The sequence below is a fragment of the Liolophura sinensis genome, chromosome 1 (assembly GCF_032854445.1).
Source record: "Liolophura sinensis isolate JHLJ2023 chromosome 1, CUHK_Ljap_v2, whole genome shotgun sequence".
NCBI lineage: Eukaryota > Metazoa > Mollusca > Polyplacophora > Chitonida > Chitonidae > Liolophura > Liolophura sinensis.
The window spans coordinates 77,929,952-77,944,272 of NC_088295.1; the positions used below are offsets into that span (position 1 = coordinate 77,929,952).

Consider the following 14,321-nt stretch of genomic DNA (forward strand, 5'->3'; position numbering starts at 1 on the left):
TTGTGAATTGTGTCAATGTATGTACAAGTGCAGCATGTATGTGTTTACATGGACTGAGGAGTTCATGTAATGAGTCTGTTTTGTATTGTAGGAGTGACAGTTGTGCCCACTGATGTCAAGGAGGTACCAGTGAATGGACCTAAAGATGTGCCAGTTGTCTATGTAGGAGCGAAACCTGAGCAAATCCAGGCTCTTGTTAGTGAGTCTGAAAAGTGTTACCTGCCCATGAAATTCAGCTGCAGATCAACCAAGGTATGATAGAGGTTTTTTTTTCCTTTTTTTTTTTGTTGTTGGGGGGGGGGGGGGGGGGGAGAAGGGGTTGTTTTGTCTCAAGTCACAAATTCACAGATCACAAATATAGAAATATAGGTTGGCTTGTTAAACGTTATGTGTGATATTTCATCTATGCACATAAACATTTCATCTAGTATTGTCTTTTTTAAACATAAGCTGGAAGTCTGACTTTGGTATTTGATGTATAGTTCTCAGATGCCTTCTCCATCAAGGCTGGAGGGAAGAATGTAACCACCTTTGGGTCAGCTCGACAAAACAGAATGTGCAGCTGTGGTGAGCAGAATCGTTGTGGCGGAGATGATGGCAGGGCTGCTATGGAAGTCAGGTATGTGGCAGATATGACAAACCAGCCTGAATTTCTCACAAGATATACCCCATGTAAACTAGGTTTAAATACAAAATCATCAGACGCCAGGGATTAAAGTTGAATGCTCTTTTTTTTTGCGACTGTTTTACAAGGATGTCTGGTTAATCTCAGAAATGGTGTTTTACTACGCTGGTTGTATTGTAACAGTGCTATATTTGTTGGAACTTTGTGAATTTATAAATTAGACCAGAAAAGTGATTTAGAATATTATATTGTTTAAAACAGGCAAATGCAATGGTTATGTAAAAGAAATTGTTACTTGCTGTATTGCTTCAGTCCTATCGTTGTTTGGATTATTTAAAACCTTTTTAATATTTTTAAATTTTAATTCTTTGAATTGGACCAGAAAAGTAGTATATTATAGGATCTCGTTGAGAGAATTTATATTGTTTAAAAGACAGATGCAATAGTTATGTGAAAGAAAATTCATTACTTGCTGTATTTAATCAGTCCTTTCTTTGGTGGAATTTTTAAAAATTTATAAATAAGACCAGAAATTTGAAGTAGTGTAGAATATGATATTGTTTACAGAATTTATATGGTTTAAAAGTCACAAATGCAATAGTTATGTGAAAGGAAATTCAATAGAAATGTCGTGAAATAGGAAAAATTGCGTCTTGCTACAGGAACTGCAACTGTGACGTTGGGGATAACAAGGATCGCGTGGATGCTGGAGTGTTTGGTAACCAAGGTGATATGCCAGTTACCTCAATTTCCTTTGGTCCTCAAGAAAATGGTGGCTCAGGAAGCTTGAGCCTAGGCAGCCTGTACTGTGTGGACAAACCCATAGGTAATGCCAGTTAATGCAATTGATATTGTGTGTATAATTCTAGAGGCTGTATTACTTTGGTGTATTCTAAATGTTCTGTGTGGACAAACCTATAGGTAATGCCAGTTAATGCAATTGATATTGTGTGTATAATTCTAGAGGCTGTATTACTTTGGTGTATTCTAAATGTTCTGTGTGGACAAACCTATAGGTAATGCCAGTTAATGCAATTGATATTGTGTGTATAATTCTAGAGGCTGTATTACTTTGGTGTATTCTAAATGTACTGTGTGGACAAACCTATAGGTTATACCAGCTACCCTAATTTCTCAGTCTTTTCGCATAAGGAAGAGCAACTTTCAATGCAGTTTATCAAGATTTTTAATTTGATTTTCGGATGTATATCAGATTTGCCGAAATTCATGAGATTTTAGTCAGGTTGCTAGTATCTGGTTAATGGTTTAGGTAAATGTTTGAGAAAGAAAGCCTTGCCGAACGAAAGCCTTGCTGAAAGGAAGCCTTTGCTGATAGAGAAATCCCTCTTTTTCTTTCTGTTTAAGATCTTAATGAGTGTGACATTGGATTCAATGACTGTCATGAAAAGGCGGACTGCATTAACAGGAATGGGTATTACCAGTGTGCCTGTCAAGAAGGTTTTAAAGGAAAAGGTCGCCCTGGAGTCTGGGCCAATGGCAGAGAATGCTACGGTAGGTAGCATTTTGCAGTGTCAAATGTACATCTGGTGGCGTTCTGCTCAAGTCTGTGGTATGGGACCTCTTCCTAAAAGTTTAGAGTTTATTTTTGGGACATAGAAATTACAATTTGAAAAAGAAACATTGTAAGGAAGTTTTCAATTTGGACTGGTCAGGCCTGTCCTTGGCTGCGTTGTATCTAGGAGTCCAGCAATCATTGCTTGAGAAGCCTAGTGTGCGTGTTGAAAAAATATTATCATTAAATAAATGAGTGGAAAAGAAAATAATAAATGAAGACAGATTGATAACGAGAGCATGTTTATTGCCTGAACATTTCTTCTTCCCAGTAGTTATTTGCTGACATTTTGGGTAGGTATAATCTTGTGATGATAGATGATAGGTGCAATGACAACATAAGTCATGTTGTCGAGGCTGTCATCATACAAAAAGCAGGATTTCAGCATTTCAGACAGGTTCAACTATAATAGCAATACTCTAACCAGGTGATATTTTGACATGTTGGGTTGAACAGTAAATTTGAAATTGTGCCTGATTGTGAGAGCCTGGGAAGTGCCAAGTGGCTAAAACACAACCAGGATAGACAAGGTGGGAGTTCAATTCTGACCTTAGAGAATTTGTTGATTCATCCACTCCTCTGTATTCATGGGGCCAGTGACTTGCCTAACAAGTTCAGGGGCTCAAAAAGCTAATTATTAACTTAATTAAAACATGAAATATGGTTTTAGAGCTTGTGTTCGAGCCCTGTAAATTTAAACTTAGATCACCTTATCAGTGGTATCTTCAACTTCTGTATTGAAAAACTCAGCACTGTGACAACATTTTAAATTTTGACTCAAGTTAGAAATGTCTTTGTGAATCAGCTCCAGTTAGTTTATCCCAGGCTCTCCATAAAACTAATTGTCATTGCTTAACTTTAAAAAAAAATCTTAGGTGTGGTGTTAAACAACAATGAAGTAAATAAATAAATAGTCTCATGTCAGATGTCCATGGCTTTATATTTCCAGATGATGATGAGTGTGCCTTGGGCTTATGTCCTGACAATTCTGAATGTGAGAACACCGAGGGTTCCTACAACTGTATCTGTAATCAAGGCTACACAATGGATTCAAACAGTGGAACTTGTATAGGTATTAAGATTGTTCTGCTACTTGTGGCAGATATTTATATCTTTTCATGGAAAACATATGTTTGTTACACAGATTAATTAATTAAGATTAATTATTTTTCGTAAAGACCAGAAGATGTCTTTAAACATGGAAGAATATTGAATTGCACACACCAGGACTTGTTTTATTGATAGTCATTCTTCATTTTTCTCTGGTAATTTTATCAGAAGATTTTGTTTCTTTTTGCTGCAAGATGTATAAGCTCAGTGTGTACATTTGACCGAATCAATTTTTCATATAAGCATGTGAGTCGTTAATTTTATTAAGTGAATAATTCTTTAGTGATATGGCTTTGCCGATATCTATTTGTATGAATGGGCTAGAACTAAGTTTTGATGTCTTTATTTTGTGCAGATATCAATGAGTGTAATGAAGTGCCAGGTCCCTGTCATAAGTTGGCTGATTGTTTGAACACTGAATCATCATACACCTGTACCTGTAGAGATGGGTCTGTTGGTGATGGCGTCCAGTGTACAGGTGAATAATCAACTTACCTACTTTACATCCATCTTGAATTAACCTATTTTTAACACTAAGCACATGGATTTAGCACACTTTCCAGAGGGAAGAGAAAGATTTTACATTTTTGAACATATAGGCTTTGTTTGCCACAGTTCTGTAATGATGAGTAGATGAACATTTTTAAGTATGTAATACTGCTGCAAGTGAACAAGTGAACAATTTGTGTAAGTGAAAGTAAGTGAAACACAGCTGTTTCCAGCAAAACTGCATCTACAAGTGCAACTGTGACGGTATGTGAAAGACATACACTGTTGGATGCAGCTATCTACATGTAGAAGTGTGTAATTTCAAAAGAATCTGTATAACTACTAATGCACCTGGAACTGGTAATAAATTTCTTTAACTACTAATGAATCTGTATTTCTACTAGTGAGTGTTTGTAACTGCTAATGAATCTCTGTTACTACTAATAAGTCTTTGTAACTGCTAATGAATCTCTATTACTACAAATGAGTCTTTGTAACTACTAATTAATCTCTGTTACAACTAATGAATCTCTGTAACTACAAGTGATTGTGTTTTTCTGCTTACTTTCAGAAATTGCTAAGTGCTCTGTTATGGATGCGAGCTATACCACATTTGATAAGCTCACTCTGCCAGTCACCAAACCCTGCCGGTATAAACTCTCAGACTTTGACTGTGGTAACAGAAGCACCTACTCCATTGAAGCTTCATTTTCACAAAGCATGGCATTTGCTACACCCAGGTTAAACGAGATCATCATAAGGAGATCTGGAAATGTAAGTCAGTTTTCTGATATCTCTTCCATTGTATTGTCCTCTTTGATACAGAGTTTATGAAGAGTTTCCTACAAGCAAAGTTTATGACACCATTATCGTAAATCAAATAAATGAATAAAGTAAATTTCAAGCCTCTTTTAACTAGCTCTGTGTTAAAGAAATACTGTGAATGTGAAACAAAAATGGACAAAATCTCTGACTGAAGCCACTAGTTACAAGCACATGCAAAATGAAGTCTCCCCTGCAAATTTGATAATGTTTCTCTACAATGTTGCCTGCAGGCAAACTTTGCCATACATGTAGGATAACTGACTTTTCATTATCTCATTATATTCTGATAGAATTATCTACTTCTTTATGCTCTTAGGTTCTGAAAGTTGGCCAAAACAGGATTGTATCTGTAAATGGTGTCAGAATTTCCCTGCCATACTCAGACAGTGACTTTGTTGTACAAAGACAGGGTGATTTTGTGGTATGTTTATTTCTTTTTTACTATCTGTATTTGCTGAATATGGGTTTTTTTTCTCATTACCTAAGCCATACCAGTTAAGGACAGTACACATAACTCTTTAACCTGGTAAATAAGTAAATGGAAAGAACATATCAAACAATGTTTGATTTAAAGTCCACATCAATTATCATTGAGAAATAGTGTTTGGGATACTGCTGCATGGTCGTGTTGTCTATAAAATACTTGCATCATTGGGGGTAAATCCAGAGCAGCAGTGACAGTGTGGTAGTTTGCAAATGGTCACATTTAAGGGGATATATACAGTGTTTTGTGAGTTTACCTCAGTTGGAGTTTTGTTCAAACTGTTCATGTCAATGCTTAAATGCCTGTACATATGCATGAAATTATAAATTTATTTATTAGATTGGTGTTTTGCACCACACTCAAGAATATTTCACTTATACAATGGCAAAATAGTAAATAACACACCAGCTGGCACCATGAAGGTTTATGTAGAATTGGGTAAAATGTATGCGGTAGTTTTACTTGCATTTTTATATTAAACATTGCTTGTCTAGAACTACTCAAACATGTCAAAATGCTTCATGAAATGGTTATGTAGATGCTTGAAAAGTAGTAAATACCTGTAGGAAGAAGTGAAATAAGATTGTTTTGAATTCTGCCCTCAGATTGTAACCTCCCCAAGATTAGAACACTGGTCTGTGAGGTTTGATGGAAGAAATGAAGCTGATGTCAGGTACCCAGTTTCCCAAACCAGCAGCAGTTGTGGTTTGTGTGGCAACTTGAATGGCAATGCCCAAGATGATTACACAGCAGGCGATAGCTGTTCCAACTTTACAGGCCAGGTGAGCTCACAAACACATGCAGCACGATCAGGGGTTTGGGGATGGGGTGGATGTGCTGGGTGGATGAAGCAGCGGGGAGGCTGTAAATCTCAGCAAACTTCCTTCCGCTCCCGTCAGTAGACGTACACATAGCTGCATGTAGCATTGAGGATGAATTGTGACCAGTGAGATTTAAAAACTGATGTTATCATTGCAATAACTTCAGTGAGTGTCACTTGTGGACATTTTTCTGTGGATATTGTGAATTAGGAAAAGGAGAATCACACACAAGTCTTCAGGTGCTTTATCAGGAGTCTTATGTGTTATCCCGGTGTTTCTGAAAGTTCACCCTCAGTATTGGAGAAATTCATGAGCTAAAGACCATATGAGAGGAATTTAATATTCAGTTACTATGTGCAGTGAACAAATCTGTATTGGTTAAATATCATATGTTTTGAAGCACCTCTGTTTTTCAGCAAAATGGCATGCTTGTTTATGTGGAATTTCCATTATTACTTGTTTTATATCACCTTTATTATAAGCTTTTAATTTTTATGTTCTTCAAGAATTTCCTTGTACAAATTCTGATCCCTCTGCGTTAAAGTTGTGTCAGACACATAGTAACAGACTGGATGATATCAATTTCATTTTTTTGTTGACTATATCCTTCAAATGAGGATGTGATTTATTACAAATTAGACATTCTTTAAGAGCATCCTTAAAAACAATTGGTTAAATCTTATCTGCATATTTTACACCTCATTTTAGTTTCTCCTTGCCATATTTTGCTTTATAGCATTTGCTTATCTGATAGTTCTCTGATTATCTCAATTGTAAGCCCTCTCCCTTCTCTAAATAAAGATCTGCAAGATTTATGTCTCGTAATGACAGTGAACTCTTAGTAAATAAATATGTAATAATTTCCCCCTCACATGTCAACATCTCTGATGTGGGGGATTCTTTTAGCATGCAAGGTCTTTCGGCCTTGAGGGGTCACATCCACCATTCTGTACCACGGAGTTTGATTATACATATTATGTTGAACCATCAGGGAGGCTTATGCTGGTACATAGTCAGATAAATATGTAACAGGATGTGGTTTTTGCCTCCTTGACTTCTGACCGTAGACATTTGGTTTCAGCAAACTGCCATTGTGGGTAGTCCACAGGTTTTATCGTCCGGAACTACTTTTTTTAAAGATCATATGTACGCTGGATAATTATGCAGTGTGACCCCAAAACATTATTGTTATCAGTATTTATGGATTGAGTATGGCGGAAAACACCAATCATATAAATAAATTAATACAGTTATGGGGGACTGAGCAGTGTATATTAACACAATAGATATATAATTTATTTATTGAGTGTCTCTAAATCAGTTATGTTACTTGCTAATCTGGGAGCAGCCATTATAAACACCTGTTTGTCAATCTGGAGAGGTCCACTGTAGGAGGATAACCTGTTAAGTCATGTAAGTAGGGTTCACTTTAATGGGTTTCAGGCATCAGATCCCATTGATAAATCTTAGCTTTAACCAAGTAAAAATATGTCCCTTAAAAGTTTTATGGGTGGGGGATGTTAAGCACAGCACAGTATGAGATTTGTGTAAAGTATTAAATCATTATTTGTTCACTTTTACCAGGTGGCTGCAAACCAGCATGCCTTGTCTTGGTTGATGTCTTCTGGCCCATTATGCTCCTGTGAGGAAGTCACGATAGATCCCTGTACACAGGCGTCTGCATTCTGTGGAAACTTGTTTAAAGAAGATGGTATATTTGGTGTAGGTATTTTTAATGATTGTATGCATGGAAACATTTTACTCAATTTGCACACCACCACCAACAAATAATAAACAACAAGCAGTATACTTGTTTACAACAGTTGTATACGTCATGGCTACTGTAATTCTTCAACCATTTCGCATGTTTGCAAGGTGTTTATTTCAACATATTCCAAAGGCATTATTCTGTGTAGACTGATAAAATAATGTGAAGTGAAACCCTGAAATTGGTTAATCCAACAAATGTAGTTTCGTATCCAAAATCAATGGGCGTAAATGGCCGCGCTGAATGCTGCTCTTTTATGTGCCAAAAGCTTGAGGAATTAGGGTATGTATTAGCTGTGTAGAAAAGGCATTGCGTTAATGTTTGTAGAGGCGGATAAAATGGAAGATCATGAAATATTAGTTGTGTTGCTGAAATGGGAATGATGGGAATGATGATAAATGTAGAGAATACCTAGAATTTCACCTAAAATTTAGCATTTTCCAAGAGACACATTTTGCTTGATTCTGATTGATTGATCTTCCTTATAGGACCACTCATGACATATTTGTGAACTTGATGTAATTTTTTGATGTAAATAATTGGTTGAAGGTGACAGATTTTGCATTGATATGGAAAAGGCATGTTTGTGATGTATGGCCGTTGCAACCCATGACTGGATAACAACTGTTGGACAGGCCAATATGCCAACATGCCTAGTAGCAAGAAGAAAGCTTAAATATGTCCCAGAATGAGTTTCTGGAATGGTTGCTACATTCAGGATATATCTGCATAAACATCAAACCACAACAGATAAAAACTTTTAGACTTTTAGTAGCTCTTGCTGGGTCAGATAGTCTTGACTGATCAATGTCAGAAACGGCCAACACCTGTCTTTACATGTGGTAATTTCCCCTTTATTTCAGCGGTGTACTAAGGCTGGTATTGATATACTGGGCATGAGCAAATTCGTCAGTTTGTTCGTTACACCCTGTAATGAGAAGCTTTGCTCATCTTCTGACCCCTCCCAAGTCGAATGTGAAACACTCAAGGATTTCATCGTGGCATGCCACGCCTATATGGGCGAGCAATTTGACCCTAACGATCTTGCCACGATGGTGCAAAAGAGGAATGAAAAGTGGTGTCGTAAGTATGACCTGGGGACTCAAGATCAGCTATGATATGCAGAATGCCTGTGGAGTATTCCACACAGCCAGTTTTCATGTATGTCCAGAGTAAAAAATTTGAAACACCTTAAATGTTAATGTAAAACAAATATACCTGTATTAAAATTCGATCCACTTGGGCTATAAATTGCATTTTATACTGAGTTCTTTAGAAGGTGAAAAATTGCTTTGTGGAATTGACCCTTGATTGTGATTGTTACCAAAGGAGTAGATGTAGTTGAAAATTTAATATTCATTCCAGTCTTAGTATTCACCGATACCTACATGTAAGACATCTAAGCCAGGTGTAAATTCTCTGCTTGATGTTTAGCCTGCTTATAGATGCATGAAATACATGTAAAGCAGATTCACACAATAGATATCCTATCCTTGTTATGGGCTACATGTTATTTATCCTAAATTATAAAGTGTTAACATATCAGCATGAATTTCTTCCACATTTGACTTGCAGCCAGTCTTTGCGGTCACCTTCCAAATAGTGAATACAGATTGTGTGGACCATCCTGCCCCATTTCGTGTGGTGCCCTTGGTGACAATTGTACTGATCAGCTGACATTTTGCAATGATGGGTGCTACTGTACAGATGGCTATGTTCTTGACAATGACAAGTGTGTAACTCCCCCAGCATCCACCTGCGGCTGTGTCATGGACGGAAAGTACTACTCTGTAAGTTGATCAGTTATATGCTGATAGCTTTGTTATAGGCATCCCAAATTGATGGTATTGGTTTAATGTATCCCCAAACTGAAGTTATAGACATCTCCAAACTGATATTATAGACATCCCCTAACTAATTTATGGTTATCGAAATAAATAAATAAAATAAACTGATGTTATATGTATCCCCAAACAGATAGGTTATAGTTATCCTTAGTCTGATATGTAACATATGTGGCTGATTATGGTATGTGGCTGAGAGAAGACTACAACATTAAGGCACATAAGCTTCGGGCTCAACCCTAGTCCTGGACAGGGATTTTGAACATTCCCCAGCTCTCATTGTTTATTGAGATGCATGAAGGATTGTTTAGACAGTCTTATCTCACCTTTTAACAATATTACAGCCAGTTCTGTATGTTTGTTCACACATGTGGTAAAGTTTGCGAGTACATGTAACATTTTAAAGGTAATAGGTAAGAAAAGTTGTGTAAAAAGTGTAAACAGGTAGGCAAAGTTCACCAATGCATATAACATGCTAAAGGCAGCAGATGAGCAAAGTTAATCAGTGCATATAAGGTGCTAAAGGTATAAACAAGTGGAAAAGGTTCCCCTGTCCTTATAACATGCTGAGTTAACAGGTAGGGAATGTTCATCATGTGCATAAAACATGCTAAAGTTAACAGGTAGAGAATGTTCGTCATGTGCATGTAACATGCTAAATGTAACAGGTAGGGAATGTTTGTCATGTGCATGTAACATGCTAAAATTAACAGGTAGGGACTGTTCATCATGTGCATAAAACATGCTAAAGTTAACAAGTAGAGAATGTTCGTCATGTGCATGTAACATGCTAAATGTAACAGGTAGGGACTGTTCATCATGTGCATGTGACATGCTAAAGTTAACAGGTAGGGAAAGATCATCAGCACATGTAACTTGCTAAGTGGTATTAAATAAATCTGAGCGTGTTGATGTATGAAGCGCAAAATTCTGGAATAAGGGGTTAAAACAACCAGAAAATAAATGTACACACATGAAATGGGCTGTGATTTTGTATGCTGCAGGTTGGAAGCAGAGTCGTGAATGAAATAAGGGGTAAAACAACCAGACAATAAATGTACACACATGAAATGGGCTGTGATTTTGTATGCTGCAGGTTGGAAGCAGAGTCGTGAATGAAATAAGGGGTTAAAACAACCAGACAATAAATGTACACACATGAAATGGGCTGTGATTTTGTATGCTGCAGGTTGGAAGCAGGGTCGTTAATGAGGATTGTAGTCAAGAGTGTAATTGTCAAAGTGCTGGTGCAGAGATGGCCTGTGAAGACTTAAACTGCCCCATGAGCGGCAAGTGTGAAATCCGGGATGGCGTTAGAGACTGCTATGTTGATGGCTTTAGAAAGACTCCTAACAATACATGGGAAGGTAAGACCAATTCTCACACCACAGGCGATTTATTTCCACTTGTGAGTGATAGGCTATTGTTGTCACAGTCAACTAGTGAAACTATAATGTTGTCATGCCATCAAAACAAAGCTTTCAAAGTGTGACTGAAGGTGGTGTGATGTTCTCACTAATTTAATGCTCTCAATAGTTTAAAGTCATGTTGGCTGGACAACTTCATTAAGTTTCTACCATTAACAAACACTTTTACAAATGCTGTCAGTTTTTATGCAAAATAGCCACAGGTATCAACAGGTATATGTAGCTTTCAAAACGTAGGTGTACACCATCTCATTTTCTACCATTCACATGATGTTCCATGTCTTCTTTCAGATATTGATGAGTGTGAAGATGAAATGTGTGGTGCCAACACAGAGTGCATTAACACAGATGGCTCATATAGGTGTGAATGCCAAGACGGATTTGAGATGGTGCCCAGTGGAGATTGCGTGAACATCAATGAGTGTAGCGATGGAAAAGATAACTGTGATGCTGATACATCGACCTGTAAGGACAGAGACGGAGGCTACGACTGCCTCTGTAAGCAGGGATATACAAAGAATGCATCTAATCAGTGTGAAGGTATGTACAGTGGCCTCTGCCATCTTATATGTCAATAAGTTTTTGAGTATGGTGACAAACGACAATAAGATAAATCAACAATGCCACTCCGCACATCTTTCACATTATCTAGACAATATTGTTAACTGTGCATAGCCAGACTCATCTGTATGTGCCATAGCTTCAGTTCTTTTGCTTAATAGTCTGTTGAAAGATCAGTGAAGTTAAGTAAGATATAGTTTTTTTGATTTCATTTTATTTTTTTCAGATGTGAATGAATGTCAGTCTGGCCGATATGACTGTCACCGACCTTCAACTGTGTGTAAAAACATCAACGGCGGCTTTGAGTGTGAATGCAGGCAAGGATACAAGAGACTCGACTCCAAACAGTGTGAAGGTACTGTATGTGTCTAACAAGAACTTGTACTGTATGTGTCTAACAAGAACATTTTATTGTGTAAACTGTAATTTATTTATAAGTTTGTTTTTTGAGGGTGAGATGTTAAGCTTGTCAGCGCTGTGCAATAACCCCGGAGCCTCTCGCCAATCCCGTCAGTGTGAGTTCGTCCAGCTCATGTGAGGTCTGTCAGCAACCTGCAGATTGTTGGGGGTTTCCGTCGGGCACTGTCCAGTTCCTTCCACCATAATGAAATATTATACATGAAATAAATGAAATATTTGTAAGTACGGTGTAGAACACCAGTCAAATAAGTAAATGGATAAATTTTATTTTTTTATCACTGTAGCATTTCCCGCTACAATAGTTATAACCTGTTGGTAACTACATGTATTTGACTTGTAAATTTCTGTTTCAGATATTAATGAATGCGATTCAGACATCTGTGGAGATAATGCTCTTTGTGGCAATACACAAGGAAGTTTCTCCTGTTCCTGCAAGGTTGGATATACAAAGAAAAATAGCAAGTGTGAAGGTAAATAAAGTAACAGGGATGTGTTGGGGACAACATGTTTATGTGCAGAGCTTATTTCATTTTATTCCATGAATTATTTTCAATGATGTTGCTGTTTGATCACAAAAATCTGGATTCCTAAGTGAACTGGGAGATTTACAGTGTAGTTATTCTTGAGGTTTCCCTTTGGTGGAACTTCACGGATGTGTTGGCCCCAGTAGGTAAAATGTGGATGTGGCATTCTCGTTTTATTTCATCTATAAGTTTGCAAAAGTTACACCTTGAGGAAAATGAGCTGTGTTCAGTGTAAGGCTGCCTGTATTTTTCAAACAATTTTCATGAAAACCTTGTGCAAGGGAAGACTGTCATTGATGCTGTTTCTTTATTGTTTAGTAGCTGTCCTATTGCCATAGTCTTAAGCAGTGGTGTTTGAAAGTAGGGGCTGGGGGAATCGCCCTCTTCCGATGGGTTTTGATATCCTATTAAATTATTGCACTCTTGCCATATACAATGTGTTTAAACTTTGCTTTTTTTTCGGTTTTCTTTTTTTAATCCATTGTACTGTCATTGTAGATGTGAATGAGTGTGAAACGTTAGATGAGCCCTGTGGTGTGAATTCTAAGTGTGAAAATATAGATGGCAGCTATAACTGCAACTGTAATACAGGCTTCACAAAGGATGCTGACAACAAAAACTGCATAGGTTAGTACTTCCTTAATGCTTATCTGTAATTCTTTAACATAAGCGTCTTACTTTTTACAGCAATCTGTTACAGAGATGGCAATCATTAATAGATTTTGTGATATCTTCAGTCTGATTTGTAAGTGGTTATCATAAAAAGAATTAGATGATATGTTTGGACAACCATGAAAATAACATGCTTTATACAAACTTTGATCAGTCATAAAGTATTGTCAGCTTGAGCGTTTTAAATTTGTTTTAATTTGTGTTAGACAGAAGTGCATCGTGAGTTTATATAATCTGTATGTTGCTGCATTTGTATAAAGACAACAGCATGTTGCATTAGACGTATTTGTGACATTTGTATAAAGACAACAGCATGTTGCATTAGACCTATTTGTGACATTTGAAAAATCCTTGGAAGTACTCATATTTTGTTAAATCAATTTTAGGCTAAGAAAAAACTTGGAAGAAATTGGATTTTGGATATAGGGCTTGAAAGGACTCAATCTTACTATTGTCAAATACCTTGACACTAAAATTGTATTTCGCCTTATGTTTAGCATTCAAATTGCACCTCGAATGATTCTAATTGATTCTGATTGTGCCACTGGAAAGGTTTGGTAAGATTTGATATGGTCCTTAATCAAAATGAAAAACTTAAGTCTTGGCTCCAAAGTGTCCAATTTCGGGTCTTCATGTACTTGTGAAGGGTTGTTTTGACAAGCCAAACTTTAGGTGGAATACGGTATTTAGTTATTGACTGGTTTGGCCGAGTACAGCATGTACAGAGTACAGGGTGAATACTTGTTCTGAGAGAAAACTCCATCGTCTTGTTAACCCCTTTGTTTACTTTCGTTATCAGACATTAATGAATGCTCTGAAGACCAGCTTAACAGTTGTGATGCTGAGAACAGCAAATGTGACAATACAGTGGGATCGTATACATGTGGTTGCGAAGATGGATTCACGGGGGATGGAGTTAACGTATGCAAGGGTTAGTGGATTTCTGCGTAAATACCTGTCTGAATACTCACTACCTCAATTTTCAATTCAGAAATATTATAAGAAGTACATGTACCATGTGTAAACAATAGTAAAAATGTTTTGTCAACAATGAAAAGGAAACTGTAGTGTTAACTAGTACTCTCACATGAAAATACAAGGGAAGTATAAAGTGTTTGTGTTGTTAATGATGGGAAAATGAGGATTTCCTGAGGATGATGTCCACGTTGATAGTTCTA

At 37.0% G+C, this 14,321-nt stretch overlaps 1 protein-coding gene across 1 annotated transcript in view; it reads left to right on the plus strand.

The window, feature by feature from the left end:
• The window catches only part of LOC135464334 (uncharacterized), a 97,733-nt gene that overhangs the window by 23,656 nt on the left and 59,756 nt on the right, over positions 1–14,321 (plus strand). The window contains 18 exon segments of the mRNA XM_064741764.1: positions 92–252; positions 483–619; positions 1,288–1,451; positions 1,991–2,137; positions 3,148–3,270; positions 3,664–3,786; positions 4,369–4,571; positions 4,939–5,043; positions 5,712–5,888; positions 7,512–7,649; positions 8,559–8,778; positions 9,271–9,485; positions 10,729–10,906; positions 11,258–11,506; positions 11,754–11,882; positions 12,301–12,417; positions 12,970–13,098; positions 13,943–14,074. Of these exon segments, the coding sequence (XP_064597834.1) occupies positions 92–252; positions 483–619; positions 1,288–1,451; positions 1,991–2,137; positions 3,148–3,270; positions 3,664–3,786; positions 4,369–4,571; positions 4,939–5,043; positions 5,712–5,888; positions 7,512–7,649; positions 8,559–8,778; positions 9,271–9,485; positions 10,729–10,906; positions 11,258–11,506; positions 11,754–11,882; positions 12,301–12,417; positions 12,970–13,098; positions 13,943–14,074 (2,847 nt within the window).